Genomic DNA, 23,780 nt, shown 5'->3' with positions numbered 1-23,780 from the left:
CTACCAGGAGACTTTACTGGACGCTCCTCATTGACACTTTGGATTGTTTTTCTTTTCCTTTACACATGTATTGTGTGTAAGATTTGTGTTTCAAACACAACTAAACAACAATTTGAAGATTTCATAATATTTCTGCCGCCATTTATCAATGTTTTTGAACTCCAATTTTTTTTTTTTCTTTTTTTTTTTTGGAGGAAGGAAAATTGTCATCAGCAACATTAATTCTGAGAGTAAATTTTCCTTTAGGAGGCTGTTTTTGAAAGACCCATCTTCACACAGGTTGTCCGATCATGGCAGATTTCCCATCCAAGGTTAACACGGAGACTAGTTCGCCACATTCCTATGGCTCTCAGCATGGGGGCAACAGCCTCCGGGGGCTGCCCAGTAACATCACCACCATGATGGATCTGTCCTTTGCCCAAAGCATCCCAGCTATCCTCATGATGGCTGAAATAGTATGTAACAGACCCCACGCTGTTCTGTTTCCTCTGTTCAGCTTTATTCCAGCGCATACTTTTGTTCAGAGGTCAGAATTATTTTCTGCATATTTTCTTTCTATTATGTTTCTGTTGGATACATGATCAGTGCAGCCATTTAGGGAGTAAACAGTTCTGTAGTTATTGTTTTACTTAGAGCTTACATCACTTGATATTTAAAGGTACCATTGTGGTTTCAGCTGGATAGTACCGGAAAAATATTCGCAAAAACTTGCTAATTAATCTCAGAAACTTCAGCTGTTGCTCCACATTGTGTATTTTATTTAACATTGAAATATATTGAAATTATGGTACAACAATCCAAACTTAAATTTCTGGCTTCACCAAAAGTTCAAATTATAAATGATTATGTATGCAGGTTAAAAACATTATGTACCATAATATATATATATATATATAAATGAATTATATACAGACTTTTTCATTGACTTGTTGATGTCCTTTATTGAGACAGTTTCAAAAGATATGATTGAAATCTTTTTAAAGCCTAATTTTTTAACCTCAAGGACAGAGGCTGTGCTCACTCTTTATGTGGTTTAGCTGTTGAACATTTACCCGTTTATACATACTTTATGAGTTACAAGCACCTCGAGCGTTTAATGGTGTCGTAATTATATTTTATCATAATGTAGTTTCTGAGAAAAAAGATGTCCACATATGATGACATTTGTTTTGAATTTTGATAAAATAAATAGTCAAACTTGAATATTGATGTTGCATTCATAAAACAGCTGGTTTCCTGTTTCAAACTTCAAGTTCCTCATGCAATATAGATAAATAAAATGTTCCATGTGTGCTGCATCATAAAACACATCTCAATCCTGGGGGGGGGGGGGGGGGGGGGTGTCTTCAGCGTAACAATAGATATTTGAGCTTAGGTTGTCAAATGATATATTTTTCCAAGCACATTGACATTTATGACTTATTTATTTCAACAATGAAGTATCTAAAGGTGAGATACGTAATTTTCATCCTACCTAGATGAATAACTTTGTTTATACTCAAAGAACCATAGAAATTCCAGCTGTGCCTCAAATAAATATTTCTCTGTTTCAGTCAAAAATGTAAGGGCATCCTTGTTTGGTACAGAACTTCGAAGATAGGGGCTTCGTAGAGGCTAACAGCAGAGAGCCCATGTGTGAACAGAAACCTGATCTCTGCATACATAATAGACTGACCTTTCTGTCCTGGGACAGAAGCTGCCAGAGGAGAATCATGTAGCTTCTGTCTGGATATTATTTCTGTTTTAAAGAGCTTATATGGTGAGCTGTAGACCTAAATTTATGATATAAATATATTATAATCAAATAAAACCCTCAGTGTTCAGAAGGCTGATAGTGTCTGTCATTCTTCAGCAATATTCTACAGACCTTTAAGCGTTCCGCTTGATGTTGAATTCTGTACATACATGGTTCCAAGAGGATGAATCCCAATGACTTTGGTGAGCCACTGTTGACAAGGTTTTTTTTTTCACACATGTAATTTTCCATCAAGATAAACTTTTCTGGCCTCATCTTTCATCAAGTTTGATTATTACTTTGTCCAATACTTTTAGACCAAGCTATACATTCTCCTCAGTCAAGGCTGCAGCTTGTTCTAAATCTTTAAACTAAGATGGTCAGCATGTTAAATATGCATTTATTAGCACTGTCGATTTTTCCACATTGTCATGTTATCATTAGAATTTAGCTTTAGCCACTGCTACACAAAAGTACAATTTTGCACAACTGAAACACAACATCTTTTATTTTATATAGGCTATTACCTGTCTAAATAAGTGGATGTACACTTTCAGCGTGTGTACACTATACTTCATCTCCCTCTTTGTTGCTGTTTGTGTTCTCTCTTGCTGTAGTTTCTGGGCCTGCTCCACTGGGCACTGATCGCCAGCACACCCTACATGAAAGTACCAGTCTACGGCTGGGTGATATTTGTGGCCGTCACCATGTGGATCATCACCACCATCCTCTTCTTAATGATCTTGTTTGGTGTCCATCGACGACTCTCCTTTGTGCCCTGGCCCATTACGGTACATATCTGAAAAATGAACCAAAATAATAAACAATACTTACCTCAGTGCTACTCTAAATGAGTATTGTGAAATGTGTTGTCATTTATACAGTAAATTAAATACCACAGTCACTCTGTGCAGCAAACATTACCTGTGTTGAAGTGCAGACTGTCCCATAAGGAGCACATGAGATGCTTCACTAAATGGTGCATGAACACAAATGAGACAGCAGGATTTAAACCTGCTGCCACGGATCAGCTGTCATTTGAGCTTAAGGTAAAATTAAAAGTACTTCTTGAAAAAAAGGATGGTACAGTAGTTTATGGAAAGACAATACTTGGGTTGCTGTCAGGACACATCAAGGAAAGATGGCAAGGGATGAGACGATGAGCAGTAGCAGAGAAAGAGGTGGAAGTTGACTAAATGAAACAGGCAGGAGAGGATCTGATGAAATATTTGTTTTGTCCTCTTTTGACTAGGTGATGCTGTATTATGGCGTAGCCGTGGTCCTCTACCTAACGGCCTTCCTGGCCAATGCTGCAACTGTGAATCACATCCACGGCAGCAATTTCTACAATCATATCGCTGCTGCCGCTGTAAGTCGCATTACACCAGCAACAATGACTCAAGTACAAAGGATTGTCTAAGTACACTAGAAACTCTTTAATCTATCTTTCATTCATATCACATCTGGGCAATCAATCGAAGTTTGAACACTGAGAAGATTTTGGAATAATTCACTGTTTGAGTAAGGCAGAGTAGGCGAGTGATGGCGAGGCTTTATTTAGGCTGATAGGGTTGAGTAACACGCCATCATGTGACTGGAAGAGTTTATTCCAGTTACCTTTGTATCACTGCTTAATCACACCACTCCTCTGCAGGATAAAGTCAATGTTCGATTTAACAAACCGGGAGAGAGAGAACGAGGTTGATGTAGGGCAGCAGATTGAAAGATAATTCATGTCTGCCTGTGTGTGAGAGACTTCAAAATGCACATTGGCGTCAGGAAATGTAGGCTGGGTGTGCTGCTTTATTGCGCTTTCCACAGGGTAAAGTCCATGCCGGGTTTACAGCAGCAGTAGCATTCATCAGCACGTGATTTCACACCCACAAAAACACACAGACACACACCCACACGTGCCCCTGAACCCTGCCCTACCACAGGCTCTTAGCTACGGTTTACTGCCTCTGAGGCACACAAGTGGATACACAGCATTCACCTGGTATAATGGCCAATCATTAAAATGTGTCATTCGAGACCTTTGAAAATGTAAATACTTTAATCAGTTTTTCAGAAGAAGAACTCCACAGTCAATAAAAGGGTGTGATTGTCTCTCTTCTGTCTTTTTCACTTCTCGTGAACGCCTCTGCCTCCCTGTCCCGTCTGTCCTCTTCAGTTCTTCGGCGCTGTGGTGACCCTGGCGTACGGTGCCAGCGCTTTCCTCTCCTATTTGGAGTGGAAAGAAGACGAAGGAAACGCCGCTACCAGCTCAGTGCCGACGTAGGAGCCAAAGACAAGCTGCTGAAAAAAGAAATCATGCATTCATTGGAAGTATTCTAAAATAAATAAATAAGTAAGATAGTGCCTTAATTTGCAAATATATCAGTCCCAAATCATTCATGTCTAAATTAGAGTTACAGGATTGGTTTTGATCCTCCTGTTTTCGTCCCAGAGTGAATGCTGGGTTTGAGTGGATGGAAGACGAGTCTAAAATGGTGCTCTATTAGGGTGGTGTGTCAGGGAGACTGTATGCACAGCAAGTGCCCTGCAGAAAATCTACTTGATTCCCTCCCCTGAAATTACAGGCACACATTTACATAATAATCATTTCTCATGGAATCTAAAAAAATGTAGATTTTTATAAATAAACACAGAAATGGGACAATGACCCAACCTGCAGGAGACAAATGAATTGAATATCCCATTAGGGACCGTGTCCAGTTCCTGATGTTTCTGCCTACATGGTATATGTTTAAATTTTTATTAAAAATGTGAAATGTCGTGAAATCCTGTTTGGAGCGCTGGGAAAATGAATCAAGTGTTCAAATAAAGCATTCACTTTTCAATACGGGGAGAAAAAAAATCTCATTTATTTGTAATTATTTAGGAACAATTCAACATTTTCAATGAAAACACATGAAAAGGGCACATTCAAATATTCAGTTGCAACAAATTGTATTGGCTGCTTATGGGGGTATTTGTTCCTCATGAGAACCAGTGGGGTGACCTACAAAGACAGAAACACAAGTCTAATACCAGAACTTCTTACTCATGAAGCAAACAAAGAAAATAAATGGTAATTAGTCATAACAAAAGAAAAACATGGCATAAAAACACTGAGGAATGCATACAGATGTTGCTGTTTGGGAACAAATCTATGCCGCTATTAGATTAATAAATATTCAGCAGTTCAAAATCAAAGTATAAATCTTAACACTGACACCAAACATTTACACAAACATTTGACATGTTATGTTAGTGGGTCGCTGCAATTCTTTAAAACCAGTCTGTTTTGGCGCCTGCAGGGATGAGAGGTGTGACAACCAGTCCTTGACTGAGGTCCAGACCCCGGCCCTCCTTGTCCTAGAAACACAGATTAATACAGCTGGAATTAAAGCTAAGCATCACCAAGAGGAGTCCAACCAACCTTTAGATTTTTTTAATGACCCACTGAAATCAATCAGTGTGTAATTTAATAAGAAGATACCAGTTTATAAGTTTTGAATAGCTGGGACAAACCATCAAAATGCCTATTAGAAAACAGAAACATAAAATCCTTGTGTGACAAATTTCCAAATCTCTTGTTGAGAATCTCAGTAAGAAGTGGTGAAATACTGTATAATATATAAATACTGTTCCCCAGCTTCCAGAAAAACTCACCGCTCTGTATTCTAGAAACATCTCCTTGAAGGCCATAAAGTCAGTGAACGTCACCAGCATGTCAAAGATGTCCTCTGGCATCTTCTCTTTGTGCTGCCTGCCAATGGAAGAGAGACATAACTTAATGGACATTCTGGTCACATTTCCAATGCATGTATATGTCACAGAGAGGCCAACTGTAAAATAACATTTGTTTGAATGCATCCAACAAACTGCTCCATCCGGTGAGCCGAGTGTTTCTTTACAATCAGCTAGAATAAATCAAATCAGCAGAGCTGTATGGCATCCCATCTTACATGAGCTGCGCCAAAAATGTGTTCATGTTGAAGTGGAGGATCCTCTCTGTCAGCTGCTGCTCCAAGTGTCTTTCTACGACAGCAACCTACACAACAACCATAAGAGTTTTTGTTGATTTGGCCATTGGCTCACCACCGCGGCGTTTCCAGCGGTCAGTAAAAAGTCAGAATCGTTGGTAGTGTTGTCAGTTGAATCAATAAACAAGATTATTGTGTATAGTATATGCCACACTACTTGAAGACAGGTGTCTGCGCGCGTTACACTTTGTAACTCACATATTCATTGAAGACGATAGTATAGCTTAGCTTGTTCTCTTCAGACTCCTCAAATTCAAGGTAGTGTTTCTCCATGAAGGTCTGCTGCAATTGCTGGAAGGACTCCTCTAAAAAATAAAAAGTAATGGTTGCATAGATCATGTACTGTATACCCATTATTAACTGGCGAAACCATGACGAGTTGCTGGTCTCTGACAAGCTACGAATAAAAGCTATTTTAAAAAACAGAACAACAAGATTCTGTACACTCTTCTATCAGACATAGTATTTTCTTATACGTTGAGTATATTTTCTGCACATTGATGTGTTCCAGACTCATCTAGACAGTTCTCCTACAGCCCAAAACAGACAAGACTGACTAATCTACCATCAACATTGGTACATATCATACCCATGATGATGTCCTCTATTCTTCCAATAATAGTGTCAAAAGAAGACGCTGCAGTTGGTAAACTGGAGGGAGAAGAACAAGAGAGTTTAAAGTAGCATTTACGTGATTCATATTAGCGTAAAGCTAACATAGTTGTTGCTGTAATATACATTTTGTGTAAGAAATACACAGTATATCATCATCACAAACACAGGCATGCATTCGTTTTGCTTTCTGCAGCTGCAGCTACTCATAAATGAGAACCTGAGACACCTGTTCGCCCAAGCCCGGGCTCCACACCACTTGGTTTCCTCATCTTGTTTGTGACGGCAACAACATTCAAAACTTTAGCCTCACTAAATACAAACCATTCTTATGCTGTGGACAGCCCACCTGGAATTAGCAAAGGTTTCTGTGTCTTCGTCAAACTCTGCGATGTTTTCACCAGCATCTGAACGAGGACATCAAATTTTATTTAATTAAAAATAGCGAGTATACAAAACAGCTAAACCACCCATTTCATGAAAATTTAACGCAAACGATAAATTGATATTCAGTCATCATCCGGGGTGTGCTAACTCGCTCGCTGACAGGCTAAGTATGTTATGTTAGCTAAGCACGTCCAACGCTCGTCGCCAGGAATGGAATATTTGGTATTTACGAAGAAAATATTTTATAAGTTCATTGGGGTGTGCAATGCTGGTTAAATGAATATACTCACTTCGTTCATGGATATCCATGTTGTTTAGAAAGCACGCTGTCGCGAATGGTAAGAACGGGTATGCTGTACCCTTGTTGCCCAGGAAACCGCGAACACGTGTGCACCCGTGTAATCCATCCGACAAGAAAATAATTCTTGTGCTCTTTTTTCCGCACCTAAATAACGGTGGGATTACGGTGTCAGGTTATTTATTTAACCCTAAATATCCGTGGTCGACCCATCTCTGATATTTAAATAAGCAGTCATGAAATAAATGACATATACATACATTTATTACAATTATCACAACCCAGGAAGCGACAAATCCTCAGTCAATCATTCAAACCTTTGGAATCCTGGGGCAAAATTACTTCATAGCCGAATAAATACAATTTACTCTTTACAATCTCAAACACAGTCTCCAACGGATACTGGAATGACAACTAGATAATTTATCTCGCCTGCGTGTATAAGGTGCATCAGAAAATACAAGATGACAGTGACCAGAACGGTCTGTCACCATACTAAGCAATAAATGTTTCATCCCAGTACAGTCTGAATGATTTTATGGATCATATTCATGCTATTTGGTCATGTAGTATCTCTTTCATTAACAATCTGATCAAAATTAATATTAAATTAAAAATTATACAGTGTTTAAATTGTAGTTGTTTAATTGTACAAATAGAATATCTCTTGAAACACAACCCCTCTTACATTCATCTTGACACCAGCTTCGAAAATACAAGTCAGTTAACCCCAGAAATATTTCAAGTAAAAGGATGAATGGAAAGAGACAGAAAACTTGAGGTTCTTATGAAAACAGAAGGTGGCAAAATAAGAGCAGAGGGCTCGGCTATGGGACCTCTATGAAGGACGTCTGCAGGATGACAAACCTGTTTTGACAAGATCAGCTCTGTAACCAAGAACACCAACAGTGTTATGAACGGTGACAAGTACAATGTGAATACAGCAACATTAATGTAGTTAAGGCCAGATGCTGGTTATTTCACTGCACTGAGGAGGGTTTCCTGGCTTAGCTATATCAAATATATTATTGCCAAATCAGGACTGCCAAAAAATGATCTTGGGCCTTTTTTTTTTGCAAAATGATTATCATTACAGGAATAATTTAATTTTTTTATTGATTGGCTAACAAAGTCAACAATAAAAACCTAATCTCAACCAAGTTTCTGCATTATAAATCACAACTCAGGGATTCAAAATAGTCCTCCTACTACAGATGTATGTGTTTATCACCACAAACAAAAAATAAACCCATAGTTATACTGCATTGCAAACGAACCTCGATTCATCCTGGAAGTGCATTACAAATAAATCACAATAAATCCAGATAGTGGTGGATGTTCACTTGTATACAAACCCCTCATTGGGGCCTCAAATATATGCAATCATGTGGTTTAATTTACAGATTTAGCTTCTGTACATTCTAATTCCTGTGTCCTGCTGTGGTTGTTGTAAATAAACGACTGAAAAAATATCATCTGAGCAAATAGACGGACAAAGAACAAAAGCAGCAGGGTTAACACTGTTTATAAAGCAATTGGATCAAATCATTTCAAGTATTTTGTTTTAAGAATTGTGTCTGTGTTGCAAGAATTAATTTGATGTTGAAATTTTCCTTTTGTATACCCAACTCTGACATTGCAATTTAAAGCGGTCAGACATCAAGATGAACACAGAATAGATATTCGTACAACCTTAAGAACAACGAGTGGAACCTTAAGACCACCAAAGTACATTTATACACCACAAACGATGAACGTGAGACATCTCAAATTTACCTGTACCTTAGGGTTTACTCTACTACAGACTGTCTAATAGTGTGCGTTCTTTTCTGTTCCACATTCCTTTCAAATCTGCAGATGTGCGCATCATGGTGATGGGAGTAAATAGTAGCAACTTCCGGGGTGAAAGAGCAGTGGGATTCTTATATCATAGAAAGGATGTCTGAAAACTCCTGAGTTGCAAGTGAGTTGGGTTCTGTCGTCTAGTTAAGGTGTTTTATGTTCCGTACTTCTCCTGCTTTAGTGTGAAGAACACACTTGGTGGAAAGTTGACGAGTCTTGACGCAGCTTCTGCAGTGAGATGTGAGATGGATACAAACCAGGAGGAGAGGGGATAACCCAAAGGATCCAAACATGGCTAACTTGAGCCTCCTCTCATCTCCTCTCTCTGGCCACATCCTCCATCAGCGCCCTTACTTAACAGATGTCCCATTTCTGTTGTCATCACAATATCGTGGCACCGTCCTCCTCACAGCCCTTTTCTGTGAGACGGGGGGCAGAGGAGGCAGAAGTGTCTCTCCTTATTAGCTGAAGGGCAGGAAGTGTGTCAGGAGACATGTGCAATGAGTCTGACACGAGTTTGGATGTCCTTGCGGCATAATGGGCATGTTTCTAACTGTAAGGCACACTCCATACACATACCACTGAAAAAAAGATAAAGGAACATTTATTCTTCATTCACAGAAAACACTTGACAGATGAAAATGTAAACATTACAGAGAAAACGTATTCTCAACCCGGGGCTAACATATTTCACAGATGGTAACTTTGTTTCAGCAACCTAAAAATACGTTTTCAGGCATTGTTTATTGGCACTGGATTCACACGTACCCATGTCCACAAGGCCGAAGCTCTGTATCAGCCATCACGTCACAGCACAGCGTGCAGCAGTTGTCTCGGATGCTGACCTGTTTTAGCAAAGCCAGACGCCGGTGTCTGGATATCACACACAAAAGCAGGTAAACGTTTCCATTTACAGACGTGCATTTAAAGCTCTTTCTGTCCGTGTACAATAATGACAACTAGTGGTTTATTTGCACTCTGGCATGCCCACATATTAGAAATTAAAATTAAAATTAGTATCTTCACTGGGCGGGTCAAAGTTAGTTTCATTTAGTTTTCCATTTCCAGAGAATTGTGGATGCTGGCACTTCTGGAGATAGGAAAACTATTTATATCTCCATAATCTGCGTCAGTAAAATCCTTTAATAATGGTTTACATTAAAAAAAAAAGTCCAAGAGCTACTTTACTGTGAGTAACAAATTAAAAGTGATTAAAATCGTCTGGAGCTGTCCCAAAAATGATTCATGCTTCTACCATGTCAAAATGAACGTGTCGGGTGCCGTGTACAGTTCATTAGTCAAAGGGAAGAACAGCTTCATTTCTCACCTTGGTAGGATGATCTTTTCACTGGGCAGCAGGGAAGCGAAGTCATTGAAGGTGCTGAACTTGACAGAAGGCGGGTGACGGAAAGGTTTGGCCCCAAAGTTAAACTCACACTGCTGGTATGACATAAAGCTGGCTGCCGCAAAGAAACCAGACCTGACAAGAGAGACGTGTAAAAGAATAAAGGGAGGGAAAGAAGAAAGAGAAACGGATTGGAAAGAAGGAAGGAAGGAAGAAAAAAGTGTTTGTGTGTTTGGAGGGGGGTCTTACGTGGCTGATGAAAAGACCTGCTGCTCTGGTGGCAGCTGATGTCCGTTTAGATAGAAGATCATCTGCTTCTTGCTTAGGTCCAACAAGAAACCGATGGCATCTCCTAAACGAGACGCACACAGGAACACACAGTCAAGTCTTGCTATGCTGTTATTATATTTAAATGCAAGAAGCAACGTTGTACATAAACAGAATATTATAATGACTGGTTTAAGCTCATACCCTCCTTCCAGCAGGGGTGAGCGTGAGGTTTACTGCGAGCGTTGTACCAGATGAGCTGCCTGCAGCCATCGTACGCACACGAGTACTCATCATCTCCTATTCCATAACCTTCCTGTAATACAAAATACAAAACCCTGTATTGTGTGAGTGCAGAAACAGACATTCGAAATCACGAACAACAAAGACAACTGTGGTTGAGTACATGATTGAGAAACTTGCTGTCCTTGGTGGCCCATCCGATTTGCATCACGCCCGATGTAATGATCGTCACCTCGTAGTACCAAACACCTGAATCCACACAGAACGTACAACGCACGCTCTCGAAGGATGAGGCGTCGCACCGTGCCTGAAGAGAAACAGAGGAATAATTCATAAAGCTTTTACAGGAATAACATGTATAATAGGTAAATGAGTATTAGGTATTAAGGAGCATCTTAGACCTCCTGCTTTAAATGTGGCACCACTCTTTGGCTGAACACACAGACTGACCTCTAGTCCAGTGGGCGAGATCTTGAGGTACTCGCTGACATCGTTGCTGTTGAGCATTGCGTTGATGCTGGCAAGGTTCACTTTCTCGTAGGTGAACTGGCGACCCTCCTTTAGGACTAGACAGAGGTCAACAGAGGCCACATGATTGCAATTCTATCTTCAATAACACATCCTCAAATGACAAATTAAGGAGAGTAGAATTGACTTTTCAGCATGTCATCATGCACAAATATACCGTTTTTGAAGAAGAAGAAAAAAAAAAAAAGACTACTCACATAGATTGTCAAGGCTCCACTGCGAGCAGAATCCAACCTGCCTCTTTAGGTAGTCGGGCTGCTCGGCCCACGACTCCAGAACAGCAAGTCGGTTGCTGATGCACGACTCAGACACCGTCAGTTTGTTCTCACCTGAGGGACCAAAAGAGGCACCAGAATCCTTCACAAACTATTCATGCTATGACTGATCTTTGCTTGTTCTTCTCATTAGGTCACTTGAAATCTCATTTTCACATTATTTAGCAGGGAAATGACTATTTTTCCACTCATTATACATTAAATGAACCTACTGGTCTGGGAGAACTTCTCCAAAGCGATGAGAGCAAACAGCATGACGGTGGGGTGGGCCTCGGAGCTCTAGGAGGAGATTAACAGAAAAGAAATGGTCATCAGTTTGTATTTGGTTTTTTTAGGTGATTGCCTGGTTTTCTTTCTCTCATAATCATATAATGCTAAGTTTAAGTAAACATGCTACCATGGAGGAGAGATGTCGTAGCAAAGCTAGATTGTTTTATAACTTCCCTCAGAAGTTGCAAATTGATTTTCTACAAAATGTGCAAACTTTTGTAGGAATAGTTGGAACCATTTGATTGAAAGTACAGCTGCAATGTGCGGAGCGCATAAGATGCTTGTGGAAGCAAACATGCAAACCGCAAGCAAAACAGTGTGAGAGCGATGTGTGTGTGTTTCCTTACAAGACTTTCTAGAAGGTATTCAAGGGTTCCTGCGCTCAATAACCCAATACTGGCTGGACCTAAAAGAGACAGAGAATTGGAGATGGAAATAGTAAGAGAAAGAAAGTCAAATTAGATCACTGAAAATGTATCGTTTAAGAAATGAAAACAGCTGAATCTCCATTACTGGTCTACGTTTTTCTGTCTAAAAATTAACTGGAAGTCGACTATCAGACTTTCCTCTAGTAGTTCAGAGTGAACAAGTATTAACTACAGTATATTAAATATGTAATTGTGGAGTGTACCAGCCAATTTCTCTGCCAGGCATCCCAGGACAGCTGTGGTGTTTCTGTGTTTAGCAGGGTTTAGAGCATCCTGTCGTGCTACAGCTGAACTCAGACTCAACATGTCAGAGAGTTTCTGAAGAGCGTCCTGGAAAGAAGAGGCGAAGCTTTTACTCTAAAGAAGGAAACACTCACATAGTTTCCACCAAACAGTTCAACAGTCAAAGAGGATGACTACAGAATCACTATCCCACTAGAAACATGATGATTCCTAATCCGTGAAATCTGTCTTTGGTGCTGAATGATAACTGGAAATAAGGAGAATCAGCAGCCTGCTAAATGTGAATGAGAGTGACTGAGTACATCTCTGAATAAATACACACAATCATTAGAATACAGAAAAATTAAAAGACACCAATGATTGGATTTCTGTGTGGCGCTGAGGCAACAAACACAGAGGTCGCCGCTGCTCCTCTGTTCCCTTCAGGCTACGTTCGGCTCTGGGGTGAGCATCTTGTTCCAGAAAGCTCGGATTGTTTTTAAATCATTACACCAAATAAGGTCCTATTTGTGCCAAACACTAACCTTGGTGGGCAGAGGACACTCATCCAATAGAAGGGTGATAACTGCAGGGCCAAGCGGATCATCCAATGGGATCACTCGAATCAGAGACTGGACGACTTCCAGCCAACCATCATCTGAGAAACGAGAGAGAAGGCATTCAATCAATTTGTTACCCGATCAAATCCATGATATCATATTGTATCAGCTGACATGTGGCATATGCAATCTATCTTGTGACTATGCCCCCCCCCTGAAACCAAATATGCTGATTGCTGAACCTGCTTTTGAAAGCATCATTGGCAGACTTGTTAGTATGACACGATGGGAGAAAATATAGAAGCCAAATAGGGAAAGAAGGGAAGGGAAGAGAACTATGACTGTGTTGCTTACAAAGCTTCTGTAATATCACTGTATCGGCAGTTTTCAGAAACAATGTCAAATCGTTGTTCCCAGGTGGAATTGATTGTCTCCCCTTTTCATATTTTATTACCTTTAATCCCATCAAGATGAGCAGGTAAAAGTGCTTTTGCATCACATCGCCTACTGTACTCCATACTACCGTGCTTTATTTTTAACGGCATTGAATTCATCACACAGCAGTGTCTGATTGCCGTACCTGTCTCCGCCATCTCATGCAAAGTGATCATGGAGTAAGGGGGCTCTTGGTCGCTGAAAAACAGAGAAGATGTTTAAGTCTATCTTTTTACCTGAATTCAACGCACAATAAACTCAGCTTCACAATTTGTGATCCCTGTTAAACAAATTTAACAGGGACCTGATTGTTTTATAGAAGGCTGAAAAAAAAAAAAAAAAAGAAGCCAGTGGTTCAAACTGAAAAAAATTCAATATTAATTAACTATTAAATGATATTTTGGTACATTCTGCAATCACTGCTCAAATCTATTACCGCAACACATAGATGGTGTACAAAGAAAGAACAGCTTCCAAATAATGCAATCTTATCAATTAGGAAGTAAAGGAGATGTTTGCCTGTGACATCACAGGGAGTATACAATAGTATGAAGCATTAACACATCAATCAGTCTAATAATCCACTCGTAATAAAGTTAAGCTTTAAAGAAGCGCTTTGAGTATTCTCCTGGTTAACAGAAAGGGCTGAAGCCCTGTGGTTTAAGGTGTTAGCATTTAGCATGACTTTTCCTGTAGCAGCATAAAGAAAAAAAGGCCACTGCGCATTTCTCTAACCTATTTCATGTTGCAGGCAGGGTTAGTCCTCTGTCGGAAATGTTGGACTGTTCTGTGTGGATTGGAGGCAAGTTGCTGCCTTGAGGGAAGTTTAGTTTGCAAGTCATAGAAAAATGGAGCCTAATTGAGGCTGGAGAGATGGCCAGGCTGCTTGGTGCAGCATCAGCAGCATTACAATTTATCGGTCTCCATTTATATCTTCCTGTTCCATTGCAATTTATCTTCTGAGCAAGGCTACACTCAGTTTGACAGAAGGTCGCAGGCATTAAAGCTGAACAAGATACTTCTGTAAAGTGATAGCTCAGTGGAAGACGAGAGCAGAGAAGAAAGTACTTCAGCATCTATTCAGGACAAACAAATCTTGCTGCATCATAGCAACAAGCCGTCCTCATGCCGATGGAGGAAAACCACTGATCAGATCACAAATCTGTAAACAAATACAACAGACTTTGAATAGGGCATATCGCCACCAAAGCTACAAAACATTTCAATGAGTCTAGTGTTATTTGTCATATCATGTGTAACGTTGTCCATTAGTGTAGCTAACACTGACAGTTTAGCTACACTAGCTCAGCTCCAGATTATTATGAGTTCATATGCAGTGCCATCATGACATTTCATAAAACTGCAAACTTCATGTTAAGATGTAGCTCATTTAAAACAAATCTGACAAGCAAACACAGCCAGTTAATGTTTTAGGATACTTTGATTACTCGAGCATCCATATAAAAATGACAATAGTATTGTCAATGAAAAAAAATGTCTACACATACTGATGACTAGTTCAAGTTCAAGAATGTTTGAGTTGGAAGAAACATTGTTAGAACACATAACATTCAGCATTTCAATTTCTTAAATTGTATATTATTTTAGAAATTGTACCGTCTTCCTCTAATTATCATCTTTACGTTATTCATATCATTACTCATAAGACATACTTGTCCACAAGTGTCCTGATGACAGCCAGCGTGTCCAGCACCAGGCCATCTACATTCTGCTTCTTCCGTCTTGGCTCATGGGGTCCTCGACCTCGTCTCGGCGGCCTAACCGGGTCCCTGGGTCGACTGCTGCGAGCCTCTCCAGCATCGACACCTGTGCCTGTGCTGTGATCCACCCTCCGAGCTTGTCCCCGGTTCGCCCTCGACGACCCATGGTGATGTTCCTCTAAGTCACTATCCTCCCGGCATACACAGCTGTTACCCATAGTTCCGGCACAAGAGACCAGAGCAACGAGGGTCTCCAAGAATGGAGGGTGGCAGTTTGAGGAGGAGAGGAAGCGCAGAACCCGTGTAAGGCTCCTGCAGGCACAGAAAGTGATCCAGGCGGCTACTATCATATCATTTGCAGCGCTTGGTTTTGGGGGATCCTTATCCCAGTGGGCTGGGTTGAATTAGCGTAAATAATCATACTGTTGCAGAGCAGAGGTACGGGTTTGGTCAGATGGTGGCAATATGTGGCTGTTTAAGTAGACCAGGAAGGATTAGGTAATAGAATAGCTGTGAACATCCTGAGGAACACCCCAAGGCCGAGGTGCTGAACTCATGCAGGGCTGCCACAGCTGTGGAAACAACACAAAGGTAACAGGAAAAGTGTCAAACTCAGGGGAAGACTTTTGACTTTTTACCAGCTGATAATGCCCTACAAACCGAAAAGTAAGACACCCGACGAAAGACGCGTCAAGTCTGGGTCAAATAGAATGATGGAAACTGAACAGAAAATCGTCAACAACCATTTAATTGTTCATCTGAAGCGAGTTAACTTCTGTCTTGATAAGCTGTCCCAATGTACCAAAACATTAGCTTATCATGCACTAACTTGTCACCATTATTGTTGTCAAACAAGAGCTGGCTAGCCTGCTAGCCTCCCACCGGTTAAGCAGCGTAGCATTAGCAGTTACCAAATAAAAACCAAGTCTCACATGCCCGCAGGTATTTCGTTGAAGGGCGATAAATGTTTTCTTTTGAATAAAGGCATACTTACATGCTGCTACCTGAAAAGCAGGTGCATTCAGACCGAAGTGGCGTTATTCACTGACGGAGATAGCTTCCTAACTCGCATCGCTGTGCTGTTGCTAACCAGCTAGCTTTTAGCTTGGTTAGCAGGACACTGACCTAATCCTACTGTCAAAAAAGAACTTTGAGAAGCAATGAATTGCGCGTAATACTCAAATGTCAGCCACTTAGAAGGATATATTTACATGACGCGCTCCACGCGCCACAAAAAGGCCTTTGCTAATGCCTTATACAGCACATACATATACAGCGGTTAGCTATACATTTATATTATGCTAATGCTAATTCTCCAGCTGCGTGCTGCGTTCCGTAGCTACATCCGTCAGCTGTGGCGGCGGAGGCGCGACTGAAGGAAAAAGGAAACTGTATCTACCTGTTTTATTGTGTCATATTTCAGCACTGTAGCATGTGCAATGCTTTGTAAAAATAATAATAAATTAACAGGTAATAAGTTACTTTAAAATCAAATCCCCAAAACACAAACCAAGGTTGCATATCGTGGCTACATTACACTACACATTTTACGAATACGTCAATTTCTTTTCGTAAAAATGTTGTGGAATACCAACCTGGTTGCAAATTTTCCACAGTATTTAAACGCAATCAAGAGGAGTCTTGAGAATAATGGAATTTTATATTTTTAGAAATGCAAGTAAATAATTTATGGTGTGAGAACTTTGACTATCCGACCTTATAGTAGATATGTAATAAGACTGAGAGTCAATTTAGTATTATCTTGTCATAAAAACATCAACTTTTAAGCTATGAAGGGGAATTTTGAGTGGAGGACCACAGATCAAGAGATTTAGTTGCTATATTTATTACATACACGTAAAATTTCTTTCAGAATATATTTATTAGTCCAGTTCATCAACGGTGAATTAAGTCCTTTGTCTTTCAGTTCAGGGAAGAAGAATTGAGAATAGGATTGGTGAATATGGGGGTTAAGGTCCATGTTCCATACTTAAAACAAGTCCAACATCTGACATCTGTTTGACATCTCTGGGGCGCTTTGATGTTTCAGGATTTTGAGATCAGAATCCTTAAAACACACATAAAATTGAATAGTTAATAGAGAAGAAAAAATTACACTGGGTAAATAAAAGCAACCATAATAAGCAATAAATAAGTGACAGACCAGAACAACATACAGCTGGTTTTGTTCTGTCCCTGCATTACAGGAAAAATATTGCACACAATTTTTTATGAATGTTTTTAACTAACAGATGGATGTTGTCAGACAGAAATAATTTATCTTTAAACTGCAGTCAGTAAACTCAGCCTACCCAATAATGTAATAATATTGTTTTAGTTTATTATACAAGAAGACAGTTATGCATTAAGAATCAATATTTGTTTTAAATTTACAGTTTTACATAGATTTGTTTTCTACTAAACCAGCACGTCATAAGAATTACAGTGAATATGCATTGTCATAAACTGTCTTACGGTTGGTAAGCTTTTAGATGGTGTGCTGTAAGCTGGGACAATCAGAGACCCTGCTTCGATCGAGGGCTGTATTAAAAGTGTTGTCACGATACATCCCACTCTTGCCAAGGTTTTCAGAGAATTTTTGTGATTTTGGGTGGAAGGTACATGGAGAGGTTTCAAATGTTGGACGGTGAAGACCATAGTCACTGGAAGTAGTCTTGTACAGTGGATTCTGGGGTTTTGCCCACAGTCTTGGCAGTGTATCTTCAACTGCTGGATTCATCATGCAGGAAAATATTGGATTTCCAGGGCTGAAGCATGATTTTGTTTTTTCTTCCTGTTGTTCTGGAGAAGCTGACATAACTGCAGGGCCTATATGAAGAAAGATTTCAGAATTTGAAGAATTTCAACTTTAGTACAAGTTAATTATTTAAACTGACTAATAATTTAGTTAACATCAAAACACAAATTAATGAAATGTAATTGATTTATGAGAAACAATTTAATTAGGAATATGTGAAGGCAATAAATGATTAATGATTCACAACCACGCTTGTTTATTACCTATCTGTGAACGGGAAAAATCAGTTTTAATGGAATTGCAGAATTCAATTTAATTTCAGGTTTTCTGCCTACCTATGTATTTAAATATATATATATTATAAATGAAAACTGTCCTACATTCCTGGCACAACAATATTTTTTTCTTTGTGGATAAAATGAGGGAGACCTCAGTTACCAAATATTCTTACATAGAAAGTTGTCTATAGCTAACTTATGGCCACTTCACCATTACTCCATTTGGAATAGATCTCCAAATTTACAGCGTCACTGCCTGAAAGCAGTCCGAATGAAAGGTTGCTGTCATCAACTCAACATAACTACATTAAGATGAAATATACAATTGAAATATATGGAAACTTTACCTTGTTGTGTTAAACCGGAGCACAGTTTACAGCAGAGGCACTTGGTTACTATGGAAATCACCAAACATTGAGCCAGTTGGCGAGGTATAAAACACAAATAAATGTGACGTAAACTTGCCGGATAGTACCATTCCTTATATAAATGTTACAGTGATTTGACCGTCTTCCATTACCTGGTAAGTGAATAATTTGGATATTAAACATAAACAGAACCAAACCAAATATTTTCCATCGCACCTGAAGGCATCATTTCCTACGTCATCACCAAGCGTCAGATGATTACGTATAATAACATCGTCCTGGTCCCAATGCGGATGAGAATTTGCTCAAAAACATTTACTTCGGTTGAATATTTACAATCTATCTGCTTTCGTTAGCATTCCTTATTGCTGGCTTGGCTCTCTGGTATATTTGTAAGCGTAGCAGACTTCGGGAGACCTTCTCTACTTTCTGTCACAGTAAATTTCACAATTAGCTTGAGGCTACCTCGGATTTCCGGGGGGCTGAATTGAGTCCTGTCCCAGAATGGACAGTGAAATCCAACGAGATGGGAGAGTACTGGACCTCACTGATGATGCCTGGAGGGAAGACAAGCTTCCATATGAAGATGTCACCATCCCCCTGGTAAATGTCGTACAAACATCCACATTGCAGGTTTTATTTTAGTGGAATTTAGTGAATAGGTTTTTGCTAAGACTACTAATGGAATTTGTGCATGTTTAGAAATATTACTGCTATTCACTGAACAAGCAGATTAAGAAAGGATAACCCTCTGTAGCCAGAATTTATTAACACATGTCCTTTTTCAAACTCAACGCATATATGACTTGTGATTCTGGACATGTATACTTTCTGAATGTATAGACTTGCATTGACAAGACTCTAAATCTTGACCTTTCCGATTTATTTAGTTCAGTTGTAGCAATAATGAACATGCACGACTCACCAAAAGTTAGGAATGTTCAGCGTTCAGGTGCACTATAACCTTTATAGCTGAACTTAATGTGACCATCTCCAAACTTCTGAATGCACGTGCCCAACTGTACAATGTTTACATTCTTTTTGCACAACTTGCTGTTCTCTACCAAGGAGCGTAAAGGCAAAATTTAAGGGCGGTAAGAGGCACCCAATCGTTTACATCAGCATGGGCTGCATTTTAAACGACCTTCAAGGGTACTTGTAGGGGCCAAATGCAACTGATGGGGTGCGGTTCCTATTTTGTGCACTGGGTGGCACTGTGGCCATGTGGGGTACATAAGGCACGGCCAATCAGGCGGTGAGGAGGTGTTGACCCGGAAGGGCACATAGGTTTTGACCGCTCTGGCGGGATCGCTGCACCCAGATGATCGGGTTTATTGAGTGTTTTAAGTTGTTGTATTTTGTAATAAATTAGTGGCATTTTATTCTCTTAAGCCCGCTTCTGGACTCTCCTTTTTGTTGGATACGGCGAAACCAAGACGTAGCCACAGAGCGCGTCGAACCGAGAACGACCGGCAACACTCCAATAGCCCAGCATTGGGCTGGCTATTATACTGTCAAAACCTGCCCGATTGGACTAAGTTTGGAACCTCAGGAGACCTGTTTTTGGGAGACAGCCAGGGATGACCGTGTGAGCTGTGGCGTGGAGAAGTGGCCCGCGAAGATAGCTCGGACAGCAGTCAGCTGTTCCGCGGAGCGCTGTGGATTACGGAGCTGGACCGGAGCGCTGAAGACCATCGCTCGGATTTACAGTAAAGGCGCCCAACGGAGGTACGTGTAGCGCTCCACCATCAAAGGCCTAATTGTGTGCGCACGTTAAATCCAACCCATTGGTGAACATTGAGCGCGTTTTTACGCATCGAAGCGTTGCGCTGGATCACGTGACTCATTGACCTACTTTCCGTTGCGCTCACCTGAGCTGAATCTGGCTTTGCGATACGAACCATGGAGGCGTGCGCTTTGGACGTAGACACAAATACTGGAAATGAACAACTTACCAATGATGAACTCTCTCCTGAAGATAGCATGTCGAATATAAGTAGCAGAAGCAGTCAAAGGAGCTACATGTCTAGTGCTTCATCTGCTCGATTACAGGCAGCAGCGGATAGAGCTGCAGTTTTGGCTCGAGTTAAAATATTGAAGGAGCGACATATTATTGAAGAAGAGGAAGCAAAATTGAGAAGAAGAAAGGAGATGCTTGATTTGGAGGCTGAACTGGCGGCATCTGAAGCAAGGTTGGAAATTTATGATGCTGAAGAAAAGTGTCAGTCACAAGCGTACTCAAATACGAAGGATATATGCAACAAAGGTGGAACAAACTATGAACAGATGTTGCACCCCTCTGCTCAAGAGTTCATACCTCAAAATGATGACAAACTGGAAATCAAGCCAGTAGATGTGAGACCAAAGCAACAGAACACATCAAACGCAAGGCAACAGCACCACCGATTGCAATGCAATAGAAACAGGATGGAAACAAATGATCGGTTTACACAAAATGAAACGCGTCAGTCACTCACCGCTATGCAGACACCTGGAGACCTTCTAACAATCATGAGCAGACAAACTGAGATTATAGCAGCTTTAATGAACCAGCAGCGGTCAATGACGCTCCCACCAAGAGACATTCCGATCTTTGACGGTGATCCCCTGCATTACAGGACCTTTATAAAAACATTTGAGCAAGGAGTGGAAAGTAAAGCAACCGCAGCAGACTGTTTGTACTATTTGGAGCAATTCACCAGAGGCCCGCCTCTCGAACTGGTGCGGAGCTGTCAACATATGGACCCAGATCGTGGCTACGTGGTGGCCAAGGCTCTACTGCAAGATCAATTTGGAAATCCTTACAAAACAGCTACTGCATACATCAGCAAGGCTTTGTCATGGCAGACTATAAGAGCAGACGACACCAGGGCGCTTCAGAGCTACGCACTATTTCTGCGTGGCTGCTGTAACATCATGGAGGAGCTGGAATATGTGCAGGAACTGGACATGCCTGTGAATATGAGGGCAATCCTTGCAAAGCTCCCGTATAGGATGAAAGAACGCTGGCAGAGCAGGGCTCATGACATCATGGAGTCTACTGGCCACAGAGCTAGATTTAATGATCTGGTGGGATTCATGGAGCGTCATGTGAGGATCCGTTCAGATCCCTTTTTTGGAGATCTGCAAGAATACAGCTCTAATACAACATTAAACCAGCCAAAGTCACAACCCAGCCATAGAGAGAAGGGGCATGTGGTCGCCAGCACAGTGACCGCTATGGGCTCTCACAACGAAGTTAAGCCGTCACGCCCAATCAAGGAGAACGAACGCTGTGTTTGCTGCTCTATGGAACATGCGTTGGAAAACTGTCAGCAGTTTAAGGAGAAGAGACACACGGACAAAGTGTTCATATTGAGGAAAGGGGGAGTGTGTTTTGGATGCCTTCATCGAGGCCATGTCAGCCGTAATTGTGAAGCAAGATTGCAATGTGAGATCTGTAATCAATATCATCCGACTGTGTTGCACATAGATCGACAGATCACTGTTTTAGAAGATGGACTGGAATCACCAGAACCCACCTCAGTCTTTCATACGACTTATGGACATACAGGGGCCGGCAGAGGTCGCACCACGCTGTCAGTGCTTCCTGTTAGGGATGGGAATGATGAGCTGGACACTGGAACGATGTCAGCCAGAGGAGAGACCAATTTCCAAACTGTGTCTGGTGTATGAGGTCTAGTTATTGTTGTGATGATTCAATATTTGTTGTATTTTATGAAATGTTGAGAATTGCCATGTGTGGTACCACGCCAATTAGGGGCCGGTGTGTAGGGGCCAAATGCAACTGATGGGGTGCGGTTCCTATTTTGTGCACTGGGTGGCACTGTGGCCATGTGGGGTACATAAGGCACGGCCAATCAGGCGGTGAGGAGGTGTTGACCCGGAAGGGCACATAGGTTTTGACCGCTCTGGCGGGATCGCTGCACCCAGATGATCGGGTTTATTGAGTGTTTTAAGTTGTTGTATTTTGTAATAAATTAGTGGCATTTTATTCTCTTAAGCCCGCTTCTGGACTCTCCTTTTTGTTGGATACGGCGAAACCAAGACGTAGCCACAGAGCGCGTCGAACCGAGAACGACCGGCAACACTCCAATAGCCCAGCATTGGGCTGGCTATTATACTACTTGACCCCACAACCAGGCAGAGACATCATCCTGTTGCCTGGGTCACGGAGCATTTATGCTGGACGAGGTACCAGTTGGCCTCAGTACTGTTCTCTATCAATTCACATTGAGCATAAATGATCTTTGCCAATGATGTTGGAGAGTTGCCGCGTCGAGGCACCGAACTGGAGCCTAGGACCTGAATGACCTGTCGGCCGCCCTTCAAGAAGAGTGGGGTGCTGCTGCTGTGAACAGTCAGACGTTGTTTGTCAAGCTGTATAATGCTCAATAATGACAAGTTATTGACATGCTTGTTGTGGTACACCCACCACTGTTGTTGGCTTTTGTTTCACTAAATCCAGATGAAGTCACCATTGCATGCTTTTACTTAAATGCCATATTTTCCTATCACTGTAGCATAAACTTAAGATTTCCCATAAATTTAACCCAAAAAAATCCTAAACTTTTTGTGAGCAGTGTATATTTGTCAGCTTAAAATTCTGACAAGTAACCCCGTTTCAATGGAAGTTAGGGGACCGTTTGTCACAATTGTCCCCCCCATTATTTATTGCTTAAAATCAAAATGCTCTTTCATGCTTTCTTAGAGTGAACTCCCTGAAGCTGAACAAGATAATGGAGGATCCACAGAGTCTGTTAAGGAACAAGAGATGAAGTGGACAGACCTTGCCCTGCAGAGCCTGCATGAGAACACGCCAAGTACTGGAAGCTGAAAGTCATCTGCAATCAGACTTGGGGACAAACCCCATGTTTGCACCCGCTATGGCCTCGTCTTCCTCAGAAATCTCAAGTGTGCCTGTCGTTGAGACAGGTTTGCATGAATGACATTTTCCTAGTCAAATAGCGAGGTCATGAGAACGGGCTTGTGGCGATAGCGTCTATATACGCTATGAGCTCCGTATTAAAGTGTTTTCTTCAGAAATGTGGTTGCTGTTTCACTTAGACCAAGAGTCGTGACATTTGAGTTGTTTTTTGGCAGTTTGATCCATACTAAACCGCAGCAGTACAATTGAAAGATTTCATACCGAAGTATCTTGGAGACGCCAGAGCTTAGCT

The 23,780-nt window shown here is 41.0% G+C and overlaps 4 protein-coding genes across 5 annotated transcripts; 2 read left to right on the top strand and 2 right to left on the bottom strand.

Moving 5' to 3' along the window:
• The first annotated feature begins 290 nt into the window (after positions 1-290).
• On the top strand, positions 291-4,013 carry pllp (plasmolipin). Its single transcript, XM_068739824.1, has 4 exons — positions 291-455; positions 2,353-2,526; positions 2,988-3,104; positions 3,906-4,013. Exons 1-4 carry the CDS (start codon positions 291-293, stop codon positions 4,011-4,013), a joined length of 564 nt encoding a protein of 187 aa, XP_068595925.1.
• Positions 4,014-4,959: 946 nt separating this feature from the next.
• Positions 4,960-7,071, bottom strand: arl2bp (ADP-ribosylation factor-like 2 binding protein). The gene is given in 8 exon segments (XM_068738887.1): positions 4,960-5,022; positions 5,024-5,092; positions 5,390-5,486; positions 5,686-5,771; positions 5,962-6,068; positions 6,353-6,414; positions 6,725-6,782; positions 7,053-7,071. Coding segments are annotated over 8 exon segments (561 nt in total).
• A 2,315-nt stretch (positions 7,072-9,386) lies between these two features.
• On the bottom strand, positions 9,387-15,546 carry rspry1 (ring finger and SPRY domain containing 1). The gene is made up of 14 exons (XM_068739754.1): positions 15,149-15,546; positions 13,621-13,673; positions 13,026-13,138; positions 12,462-12,588; positions 12,178-12,236; positions 11,773-11,839; positions 11,483-11,614; positions 11,208-11,323; positions 10,921-11,064; positions 10,719-10,830; positions 10,497-10,599; positions 10,230-10,382; positions 9,671-9,775; positions 9,387-9,483 (listed from the first exon to the last, which is right to left on the bottom strand). The coding sequence occupies exons 1-14, from the start codon at positions 15,544-15,546 to the stop codon at positions 9,387-9,389; spliced, it is 1,779 nt and encodes a 592-aa protein (XP_068595855.1).
• Positions 15,547-15,721: 175 nt separating this feature from the next.
• On the top strand, positions 15,722-23,638 carry anapc13 (anaphase promoting complex subunit 13). 2 transcript variants are annotated; one of them, XM_068739617.1, is made up of 3 exons: positions 15,722-15,787; positions 19,039-19,203; positions 23,312-23,638. In XM_068739617.1, the coding sequence occupies exons 2-3, from the start codon at positions 19,105-19,107 to the stop codon at positions 23,435-23,437; spliced, it is 225 nt and encodes a 74-aa protein (XP_068595718.1). In that variant the 5' UTR covers positions 15,722-15,787; positions 19,039-19,104; the 3' UTR covers positions 23,438-23,638. The 2 variants fall into 2 exon arrangements, with proteins under 2 accessions (XP_068595718.1, XP_068595719.1); XM_068739618.1 differs by lacking the exon at positions 15,722-15,787 and adding an exon at positions 15,826-15,862.
• The last annotated feature ends 142 nt before the right edge of the window (positions 23,639-23,780 follow it).

Source organism: Brachionichthys hirsutus, chromosome 5, assembly GCF_040956055.1.
Source record: "Brachionichthys hirsutus isolate HB-005 chromosome 5, CSIRO-AGI_Bhir_v1, whole genome shotgun sequence".
NCBI classification, from domain to species: domain Eukaryota; kingdom Metazoa; phylum Chordata; class Actinopteri; order Lophiiformes; family Brachionichthyidae; genus Brachionichthys; species Brachionichthys hirsutus.
Note: the sequence above shows the minus strand (reverse complement) of the source record. Positions and strands in the feature narration are given on the sequence as shown.